Genomic DNA, 12391 nt, shown 5'->3' on the forward strand with positions numbered 1-12391 from the left:
GTGAAAAAGAAAGATGGCTACTGATAACAAAACAAAATCATGAAAAAAGATTTCTACCCACTGCCATGCTCTGATGACAGTCTAGACTACTTGAGAGGAGCAAAGTATTTCTCAACCATAGACATGCAGACAGGCTGCTGGAAAATCAAGACTGATGAGGCTGACTGGAAGGAGGCAGCCTTCATAACTCCTAATGGCTTCTAAAATTTCAAAGTTATGATGTTTGTAATATGAAATACTCCAGGTACCCTTGAGTTTATGAAGGACAACCTGTTTTGATGCCTTAAATGGACAATTCTCTGTGCTTTCTGAATTACACTGTTGGGTTTTTTAATATTTTTTCAATGACATTTGAAGAACATCTAAGCCACTTGACAACTCTGCCTGAATCTGAGAAAGTGCCTCTTCGGTCCCCAAGAAATTAAAATCTTGAGGCATTGGTTGAATGGTTATGGCGTCAATCCCAAACCAGAGACAATAAGAGCAGCAACAGATTTTCCTACTCCTCACCACATTCATGATATGAGAAGTTTTTTCAGAATGTGCTTGAATTACCAAGAATTTACACACATCAAAAAATGTTTTGCATCACCTCAGTTCCGAGAGTTCCGGAACCTGTACAGAAAATTGGAACAGAGCTCAACATAAATATCATTTCCACCATTTTTGTTGCTCATGGAAGCCATACATTGCATGTTGTACCACCATACAGCAAGACCTTCAGAGGTGGTGGTCCAGATTGCTGTACACATCAGTATCTCTAATACCCAGTAGCATGTCCTCTTGCATTGATGCATGCCTGTATTCATCATGGCATGCTATCCACAAGTTCATCAAGGCACTGTTGGTCCAGTTTGTCCCACTCCTCAACAGCAATTCAGCATAGACCCCTCAGAGAGGTTGGTGGGTCACGTCATCCAACAAACAGCCCTTTTCAATCTATTCCAGGCATGTTCGATAAGGTTCATGTCAGGAGAACATGCTGGCCAATCTAGTCAAGTGATGTCATTATTCTGAAGGAAGTCATTCACAAGATGTGCACGATGGGGACACAAGTTGTCATCCATGAAGATGAATGCCTCAGCAATATGCTGCTGATATGGTTGCATTGTCAGTCAGAGGATGGCATTCACGTACCATACAGCCATTACGGCACCTTCCATTACCACCAATGGCATACGTCAGCCCCACATAATGCCACCCCAAAACAGCAGGGAACCTCCACCTTGCTGCACTTGCTGGACAGTGTGGCTAAGGCGTTCAGCCTGACCGGGTTGCCTACAAACACATCTCCCATGATTGTCTGGTTGAAGTCATATGTGACACTCATCAGTGAAGAGAACGTGATGCTAGTCCTGAGCAGTCCATTTGGCATGTTGTTGGGCCTATTTGTACCGCACTGCATGGTGTTGTGGTTGTAAACATGGACCTCGCCATGGACGTCGGGAGTGAAGTTGCAGATCATGCAGCCTATTGCGCACAGTTTGAGTCATAATACAACGTCCTGTGATTGCACAAAAAGCACTATTCAACATGGTGGCATTGATGTCAGGGTTCCTATAATCTGTAGGCAGCAGTCATCCACTGCAGTAGTAACCCCGGGGTGGCCTGAGCAACGCATGTTGACGGTTCCTGTACCCTGTATCTCCTCCAGGTCTGAACAACATCACTTTGGTTCACTCCCAGATGCCTGGATACTTCTATTGTTGAGAGCCCTTCCTGGCATAAAGTACTAATGCAGACATGGTCAAACCACAGTATTGACCATCTAGGCATGGTTGAACTACAGACAACACAGACTGTGTTCCTCCTTCCTGGTAGAATGGGTGGGACTCATCAGCTGTAGCATCCCCTCTGTCTAATAGGCGCTGCTCATGCATGGTTGTTTACATCTTTGGGCAGGTTTAGTGACATTTCTGAACAGTCAGAGGGACTGTGTCTGTGATACAATATCCACAATCAACGTCTATCTTCAGGAGTTCTGGGAACCAGGGTGATGCAAAACTTTTTTTGATGTTTGTATAAAGGACTTACATACCAAGGAAAGTCAATTGCAAAAACTACTGCTGGGAAACACCAAATTTTACTGGAATAAGGTACAAGTCCTCGTCCTTGAGGAAGCATTCACATCTTCTCCAGTGTTAGCATTGTATTTTGTGAATAAAACCATCTAGATTGCTTATTACAATTTCTTTATTATGAACATCACCAGATATGTGAAATTAAAATGAAAGGAACATGAAAAATATGCAGATGTTTAATATATAACAAAAAGCCAACAAAAATAGTAAATTAAAAGGTTAAAAATATTTTGATAGGTACACTCAGCAAAATCTTATAACTTATAATAATGTTCTTTGTCAGTACTAAAACCCACGTCTAATCAGGGAGTCAACTAACAGCTTGGTTCAAAAAATTTTCAAATATATAACTTTTAGTCAATTATAATCTCTTCACATTTATAAGAATCTTCAACTATGAAAATTCAGAGTCAAATTATAAAATCAGATTTAAATGAGTATAATTACATACTTGTCAAATTTGCCCCTCAGATAGCGTCAATTAGCCCACATCGAGTTCAAACTAACAACAAGTATACAATAAATCTGCTACACAACTATATCTTCATAACAGCAGGATGAACTTTAGTATCAAACATATTTCTTATATAAATTTGATGTTACCTTTACAAAAGAAGTATTTGCTGTTATAATAACATGCATCTGATAAACAAAAAGTTGTGCCTTTTTAACTAAAATATAGTACAACAATATTTCAAATTTTTTGCACTTATAAAATATATTACAAAGAATAAAAGAATTCAAATATTTTGGAAAGTAGCTCCATCTTGTGGAAGCAGCAGCAACTTGCTCCCTGTGGTAGGTCATTTGATATGCACCAGTGGGAGCTCTGCCAGCACACCAGACACAAGGCAAGGTGTGGCCCAGTGACCGTAGAAAAGACCCCACAGTCAGCACACATCACACTATTCATTCTTGAAAAATGACAAAAAACAGTTAATACCTCCATGATTTCACTTATCTGGCCTAATGTATGCTTCTGAATTTGTAAGTGTGTCATCAACATGCTATCATTCCCATCACAGGAGTGTTCTCTAAGCCTTTTCGTGAATTTCCTGCTAGTCCTATATAACACTTATCACAATTATTGTAACTTATTTTATACACTCCTGAGCCATTGTACTTGTCGTGTCTGTTTCCATCTATGTGGTGTAACTTATTTTCCATTTCCATGGCCTATTTGCATTGTATGGCAAGAATGCCAAGGTCAATGTCAGAGGTTATTCGATAGGTGCAGTTCTAAAACACATTCAGAAAGGTGATGAAAAGGTAACAGTTTATGCTTCCAGAGTATTCTCCAAGTGCAAGAGGAACTACTCAACAACTGAGAAAGACTGCTTTGCAGCTTTTGGGCCATCAACACGTTCCTGCCATTTATCTTTCTTTGCAAACCATTTTCTTCTGTGACATATCATCATGCTCTATGCTGGCTGACTAGGCTGAAGGATTTGTCAGGTTGACTGGCGACATGGGCACTGGGGCTTCAGGAATAAAAAGTCATAGTGATATAACAAAAGGATGCATACACAAGGATGTTGACTGGCTTTCAAGGAATCCAGTAGTTTAACACAGCAGCATGGATGAAATCCTAGTTATCGCTGCATTAAATGACATTGCTGCTGAACAGAGAGAAGATCCAGCATTGCTGAAAACCATAGAAGCCTTGCACAATGAGGAACAGAATTCCATTTCATAAACAGAACATCTTATAAGAAGAAGCATGATCTGTTGGGATGGAAATGGTAGCTTGTCATCTCGCCTCATCTACAGCCATCCATCCTGAAGTATTTCCACAATGACCCAAAATCTCATCAAATTTGTGAAGGCTCAAGACAGAATCAGACAAAGGTATCACTGACCAGGTCTCTACCAGTCCTTTATATACTATGTGAGCTGCTGCAAGGAATTCCAGCAATTGGAAGCATGTGTCGCAATTACCACTGGGGCATCTGCTACCAATTTCACCTGCAGCAATACCATTCTATCAAACAGATAATGAACTATTGGGAATTCCTGATGTTAGCAGATGGGAGTTGGTGGATAGCAATTGTCAGCAATGACTACCTTACCTGCTACCATCTAAGCTATGCTAACTGCCAAAGCTCCAAAAACTGCATGGTTTCTTGCAAAAGACATCACTTTGAAGTACAGAACACCTGTTCAATAATCTCCAATCCAGGAAAAGATTTCCACTCAAGAATAGTATTGTTGTTAGTGTTATTATTGCTGGAGCTGTGTCTTCAGTCAGAAGATTGGTTTGATGCAGCTCTTCATACTATCCTGTACAAGCCACCTCTTCATCTCCAAACAACTACTGCTGCAACCTACATCCTTTTGAACCTGTCTACAAAATTCATCTCTTCGTCTCTCTCTACAGTGTTTAATCTCCACACTTTTCTCCAACACTAAACTGACTATTCCTTGATGTCTCAAAATGTGTTCTATCTCTTCTTTTAATCAAGTTGTGCCACAAATTTATTTTATACCCAGTTCTACTCAGTAATTCCTTATTAGTTACATGATCTATCCATCTAATCTTCACATTTCAAACGCTTCCATTTTCTTCTTGTCTGATCAGTTTATTGACCACATTTCACTTCCATACAAGAGTACACTTGAGACAAATACCTTCAAAAAAGACTTCCTAGCCCTCAAATCTATCTTGGATGTCAACAAATTTGAGGTAAGCTACAAATATGTCTCTCTCTCTTCTCAACCAGTGCTTTCCTTTCGGACTCTCAACTCTTATAGCTGCCATATGATTTCTGTAAGCAATAAATAGTCTTACCCCTACTTCCTTCAGAATTTCAAAGAGTGTATTCCAGTCAACATTGTCAGAAGCTTTGTCTAAGTCTACAAATGCTATGAATGTAGATTTGTTGTTCCTTAACCTATCTCTTAAGAGAAATTGTTGGGTCAGTATTGCCTTCCATGTACCAAACTGATCTTCCCTGAGGTCAATTTCTACCAGTTTTTCCACTTTTTGTAAATCATTTGCATTAGTAATTTGCAATCATGACTTATTAAACTGTTTGGAACAGTAGTTTTACTGACAACATGACTTGAGCATGTGATGTGATTTGTATGTATTTGATGATGCTGGTGCTGATTCCCCATTTAACAGTTGACTATGCCACTATGGCTGCAGTGCATTAGGACTTTGATTTTATGAGACAGATCTGATGATGGTCATTAAAGACCGAAACCGGTAATCTGTTAAACAGAAAAGATTGTGACCATAGACATAACTTAAAGGAAACTTATTACTTCCTCGTATAACTCAGTGAAGCAAAATATTATAGATTTCTTACTGTTCTTTCTACTCCACAATCATGAGACCAAAATGAGGATGGATGCACTGTCCTCACTTCAACTGGATATATTCAGGATTACTACATGAAACACTCGTAACTAAGACCAAAGAAGCAAGACAGCTAGCTCACATACATACCATGAACAGCAAGGAAACAGACCAAGAGCACTGTAATACACAGCAACATACAGTGAGATACAGTCCAGGAGGCTTTACATGGATTTTTATGCTTGTACAGAAAAAGATAACTGTCAGAAAGTTACTAAAATGCTACTTTAGGCTGTATTGTATCCTTCATCACTTGCTGGATGTCACATACAAAGCTGAGCACGATGATACTTTATCAAGAAAACGAAAGCACAGAGACTTTGCTGATATCCTCCATATGGACCAACTACAGTCCAGAGGAACAGATTGATGATGGGAGGTTCAATGAGACTGAAGATCCACTTGACAATTGTGAAATTTCTACAGGAAGGGCTACATTCAATGCTCATCATAGTGAAGAGGATGCGATATCATGGCCAGACACTACGATCCACTAGCACTGCCATACAGGGGACCACTGACTACCTACAGATCCAGGGTGCTGCAGTCTGCTCCAGTGAGACCTTCTGAAGCAGCAGGTTGCACTTTCTTCAGGAGACAGAGGAATGCTGCAAGCTATGCTGTATGCAGTGTGGCATAAGGATTTGTGTCACTGACTGGTGTGTTGCAAGTCATCATTTCTAATCCGACTCCATCAGATACATTTCTGGAAGGTTCTTTTAATTTTTTTTATTATTCAAAGTTTCTATAAATACACTCCTGGAAATGGAAAAAAGAACACATTGACACCGGTGTGTCAGACCCACCATACTTGCTCCGGACACTGCGAGAGGGCTGTACAAGCAATGATCACACGCACGGCACAGCGGACACACCAGAAACCGCGGTGTTGGCCGTCGAATGGCGCTAGCTGCGCAGCATTTGTGCACCGCCGCCGTCAGTGTCAGCCGGTTTGCCGTGGCGTACGGAGCTCCATCGCAGTCTTTAACACTGGTAGCATGCCGCGACAGCGTGCACGTGAACCGTATGTGCAGTTGACGGACTTTGAGCGAGGGCGTATAGTGGGCATGCGGGAGGCCGGGTGGACGTACCGCCGAATTGCTCAACACGTGGGGCGTGAGGTCTCCACAGTACATCGATGTTGTCGCCAGTGGTCGGCGGAAGGTGCACGTGCCCGTCGACCTGGGACCGGACCGCAGCGACGCACGGATGCACGCCAAGACCGTAGGATCCTACGCAGTGCCGTAGGGGACCGCACCGCCACTTCCCAGCAAATTAGGGACACTGTTGCTCCTGGCGTATCGGCGAGGACCATTCGCAACCGTCTCCATGAAGCTGGGCTACGGTCCCGCACACCGTTAGGCCGTCTTCCGCTCACGCCCCAACATCGTGCAGCCCGCCTCCAGTGGCGTCGCGACAGGCGTGAATGGAGGGACGAATGGAGACGTGTCGTCTTCAGCGATGAGAGTCGCTTCTGCCTTGGTGCCAATGATGGTCGTATGCGTGTTTGGCGCCGTGCAGGTGAGCGCCACAATCAGGACTTCATACGACCGAGGCACACAGGGCCAACACCCGACATCATGGTGTGGGGAGCGATCTCCTACACTGGCCGTACACCACCGGTGATCGTCGAGGGGACACTGAATAGTGCACGGTACATCCAAACCATCATCGAACCCATCGTTCTACCATTCCTAGACCGGCAAGGGAACTTGCTGTTCCAACAGGACAATGCACGTCCGCATGTATCCCGTGCCACCCAACGTGCTCTAGAAGATGTAAGTCAACTACCCTGGCCAGCAAGATCTCCAGATCTGTCCCCCATTGAGCATGTTTGGGACTGGATGAAGCGTCGTCTCACGCGGTCTGCACGTCCAGCACGAACGCTGGTCCAACTGAGGCGCCAGGTGGAAATGGCATGGCAAACCATTCCACAGGACTACATCCAGCATCTCTACGATCGTCTCCATGGGAGAATAGCAGCCTGCATTGCTGCGAAAGGTGGATATACACTGTACTAGTGCCGACATTGTGCATGCTCTGTTGCCTGTGTCTATGTGCCTGTGGTTCTGTCAGTGTGATCATGTGATGTATCTGACCCCAGGAATGTGTCAATAAAGTTTCCCCTTCCTGGGACAATGAATTCACGGTGTTCTTATTTCAATTTCCAGGAGTGTAGCACCACTCTTTGTCCAGGAGATAGTTTCATTCCGTTCCGACTGTGCATTGGTCTTCATGATAAACACGCTTTCTCTGCTTCATATTGTACTTCACTACCAACCCTGCTTTCAGATTTGGACTAAATTCTGGTTGCTACATGACAATACTGGTGGTGAACTGTCATCTTCCTGACCCAAAAACATATTTCATTGCTAACTGCCAGAACTTCTCTTTTTGCTTTATCAAATCATTTACCCATATTAACAGAGCAACTTCGCTTTTAGCACCTGTGCTCCATAGCCATAACTGTTGATACTCATTACATTATTAATGACTTACTAACTTCCAACAGTCACTCTTGCTAAGACAGAAACTGTCACTTCCACAGTACATTGTTTATGAAAGTATTTACAGTTTTTGTTTGTTGTTAGCTTTTCCACTCATTAGTGTTGAAGCTTACACCTATAATAATGTTTCACATTGTAATTTTATGCAATAAAATATCAACTTTTCCAATAAACTGGTAACATTTCTAGAAATATTTTGTGTAAGTGCATAAACTAACAAAAATAAATGAATAAATAAGGTTATAAATACCATAGCAAATTATGTAATCATACTTATCACAGATGTATTATATGATTATCTGGATATAACAACCCCTGTACTTTATTGAAATAAAAAAGTAATCATTGGCATAACATGTATTTTACACTGAAGATTAAGCACTGAAAATGATGGATCATAGCTTAAATCAATGAATGCTAACTTCTCTAGAGTTCTTAGGCGGCATGTGCTCTGCTCGTATTATGTAAAATGTCAAGCACATGACACAGTGCTCTGTAGTCAACTTCTAATCGGAGGCCACGTTCAACACCAAAACACTTGGTTAGAATGTCAATTTCTTGACCAGAAAATGATGAAGCAATTCCCAGTACTGAAAAAACTTTGAATAGCTGCTCTTTTGATATTGTCCCAATGTTTGTAGGATCCCAGTCCTGAAAAAAGACATTAGTATTAACAATAATTATGCTGAAATGCAATAAAAATGATCAACTGGTTTGTTTCTGAATAAATAATAGAAATCACACTGCTTCCTCAGATCACATACACTACATATACTGTTAATACATTGGAATCTCATAAGTATTTCTGAAAGGAGCACAAATTTCGAACATCATAAGTGGTAAATATGTATTTTGGTATGATTTGATTTTTTCTGGTGGTGAAAATTTTAGTGTAATATCCAATCTCATAATGCCGCACTTTCAGACATGCTGTATCAGTAAACTGTAATTCTAAACACACCTTTTCGAGAATACATTTGAAATATCACACCCAGAAATTCAAAATTATGCATTAGTATACAAGAAACAAAAATATTTTAAATATAGCAACATTGGCAATTTCAAGCTGCCGAAGTCCACACATGTACACTTAAGCCAAGAGCCAAATGGTATACAGGTATATCATGTGATGCAATAACAGAGCTTCTAGCCTTCATAATATGAACCCATATTTTAGGACATATTTTACAGACTAAGATCATCATTTAATTTCAAATTGAGTTGATTTTTTATATGGAATATTTACCTGTGTGTACAGTATATGTCAATCACATTAACCTCTAATTTCAATTTTACTGTGGATAACAATTCCAATACTTGTGTATAACTCATAAAACATAACATTATGTATAAATAAAGTAACTGGTTAAGAGAGGGATACCACCACCTAACACAATTTGAATAAATAAAGAACAAACAAATTCAAACCTGACATGTGATGATATTATTTATTCACAAAGGTAGGGTTTACAGAGATGTTCTTAATTGAAAGGAAAATCATTCATTTCACTTTTTCCCATTAGTGAACCACTACAGACAATATAGACTGTCATTGCTAAAACTATAGGTATACTGTACATACTAACCTAACCACACTACACTGCGTAATCCTATCTTCAAAGGCATTTGAAGAACATATCGATTGTTGCTTTTTTCTTCTGTCTTAATTTTAATATCATATCATTAATCTTTGTTAATGCATTCAACACTTCTTCATCAACTGAAAAGCTTAACATGAAATGTTTAGTTGAATCCATGGCTTTTGACATTGTAGGAACTGGCAAAGGTGCTGTTTCATCTGTGTCCTCAATTTCTTGTTTCTCTGTCATTTGCTCCTGCAACACTTTGCCAGTTGTCCTGGACTGACAAATGGCAACACCTTTATCATACTCAACATAAGCAGTGAAGCTAAGCCATGTGGAATTTTCATCTTGCCCCATTATCTGCTGCCAGAGTTCAGCTGCAATTTCATAGTTTTCTGACATGATGTCTTCTTCTGTGATTTCATTGTTTTCTGACGTGATCTCTCCTGTAAGTACCATTATCTGATTAAGGGCAGCCGTCTGAAAACAGTTTGATATTGTGCTTTCTTGCATAGATTACTACACATTTCTCACAGAATGCTTAGCATCCAAGATCGTCACTTTTCTTGTTGTACAATCAAGACAGGTCAGCCTCTCCTGTAAAATAATTCTTCTGTATTTTTGTTTCAGGAATTTTATAATGCCTTGGTTGAATGGCCTGGTAAATAAAGAGGAAGATTTTTCTGCTTATGACACCCAAGCATCCCAGGCAGGCAAATATTCTTCAAATATACATGGTGTACATAAAGCCCGGGAACACTTTCAATTATTTATTGCACAAGAGCCAAACATTATACAGATATCATACATATGTCATTCTGAAGAGAAACCCTTTTAAGTTTTTTTTTTTTCCATGTATACCGCCACAGGGTAGTTTAGTAATTTGCCAGTAGTCAGCGCTAGTCGCAAACATGGCAAGTTCAGGTGCAGAGCAAGCTTTCTGTGTGTTGGAGTTCAACAAAAACAAGTGTGCTACAGCTGTTCAACAGATGTTTAGAACCAAGTACAGTAAGAAGCCACCAACAAGGAAGGCCATTTACCACTGGCACAACAGATTTGTTATGATGGGTTGCTTGTGCCCGGCAAGAGAAGTGGATGTCCCAATGTGAGTGAAGTGAATGTGGAGCACGTATGAGAGACATTCATAAGGAGTCCAAAGAAATCCGTGTGTTGTACATCCCATGAACTCAAAATGGCTCCAGTGACAATGTGGAAACTCCTGTGACAGAAGCTGTCTATGAAACCATTCAAATTGGAGTGGCACCAATGGATCAGCCGTGCTACAGAAGGGGACAGCTGTTTCATGAAATGGCCTCCCCGAACACCAGATCTCACTCCACGTGATATTTTTTCTGTGGGGACACATTAAATATCTGGTGTACGTATAGCCTCTACCACGTGATGTAGGAGAGCTCCGGGAGAGAATATGGGAAGCAACTGCCACAGTCGACGATGCCATGCTGGGATGGGTATGGCAAGAATTTGATTACCATATTGATGTCTGCCGGGTCACTCATGGTTCACATATCGAATCTTTGTAAAAAAAAAAACTTTCAGAGTTTCTCTTCAAAATGCAATATGTATGACATCTGTACAATATTTAGTTCTTATGCAATAAATAATTGAAAGTGTTCCCGGACCTTATGTACACCCTGTACTTCCTGTTACCCTTGCATTCATATTTAATGCATATTTGCATCGCCAATAACCAGTGACACCAACTTTTCTGTTCTACTTCCATTGCAACATAACAGAGCAGTCAGCCACTCTTTGCCAAATTTTCTGCCATGGCATTTCTCTCCTCTGAACTCAAGGGTTTTGTCAAGCAGAGGATAAAACAATAGGCCTGTTTTGTCTGCGTTAAAAATTTCATTGGAACTGTACCTCTCAATGACGGAAGAGTATTTTTCCATGACTCAACAGTTTCCATATTCATGCTTCCAGCCTCACTTCAAATACATTTATAAACTAAATCGTGTCAGCTTGTAAACCTTTTGATTCAACCATCAGATGCCTTGAAGTCTTCAATTCCTGGCTTATGTGTCAAAAATGTAGCTTTAGCATGAACCACTGTGCCATCAACTGGAATGTTCACTGTGCAAGCTTCCTTAAACCACTTCAGTAGAACACTTTCCATTTCTAGAAATAGACTCTCATCCACATGTTTTCTTTTACTGTTTCCTCCTTCCAGAGATGAAGTTTCTATTGTTTTTTCCTTGCTCACCATCATGTTAAATGTTGACAGATGCAATATCATGTGTACACTTTTGTCCACTTCCTCAATAATGTTCCACTTTTCTTCATCGGTGAACTTCCTCACTATCTTCTTATCACTACACTTTTTGACACAAAAAGAAAATAATCCACTGAGAATTAATCAAACACTGAAATCACGCTATACCATACACAAAAAAAGAAACACCATCTGAGTTATGCGGGATTTGTGTATAAGAACCTTCAACATCGCAGCACATCAACAATCGTTGGTTAATCTATTAAAAAACTGAAAACCCGCCTCGATTGCGAAAAAGCACCTACTTTTAAGTATTAACCCAGGTTTCGGCGTAGATAACTACACCTTCTTAAGAACAACAATAAAACACGCAAGTGCCTAAGAAGACCTTTATCAATGATTAAAAGAACACCATAGCTATATAGCTATACATTTGTAAATGAAAAAGAAAAGGAAAACACAAATTTATAGCTATGGTGTTCTTTTAATCATTGACAAAGGTCTTCTTAGGCACTTGCGGGTTTTATTGTTGTTCTCAAGAAAGTACTCTACTATACTTCCACATGTCAAATTGGTCATTTCTGCCATAGCTTGTGATGTGCGCAGTTTCCAGTACTAAAAAACAC

The 12391-nt window shown here is 40.3% G+C and overlaps 1 protein-coding gene across 1 annotated transcript in view; it reads right to left on the minus strand.

Annotated features, from left to right (window-relative positions):
* Nucleotides 1-8384: 8384 nt before the first annotated feature.
* Nucleotides 8385-12391, minus strand: part of LOC126202244 (uncharacterized) — a 272489-nt gene continuing 268482 nt past the window's right edge. Inside the window, exons 13-14 of the mRNA XM_049936853.1 lie at nt 9728-10012; nt 8385-8600 (exon numbers count right to left, since the gene is read on the minus strand). Of these exons, the coding sequence (XP_049792810.1) occupies nt 8385-8600; nt 9728-10012 (501 nt within the window). The remainder of the gene's footprint in view (nt 8601-9727; nt 10013-12391) is intronic.

This window comes from Schistocerca nitens, chromosome 1 (genome assembly GCF_023898315.1).
Source record: "Schistocerca nitens isolate TAMUIC-IGC-003100 chromosome 1, iqSchNite1.1, whole genome shotgun sequence".
Lineage (NCBI taxonomy): Eukaryota > Metazoa > Arthropoda > Insecta > Orthoptera > Acrididae > Schistocerca > Schistocerca nitens.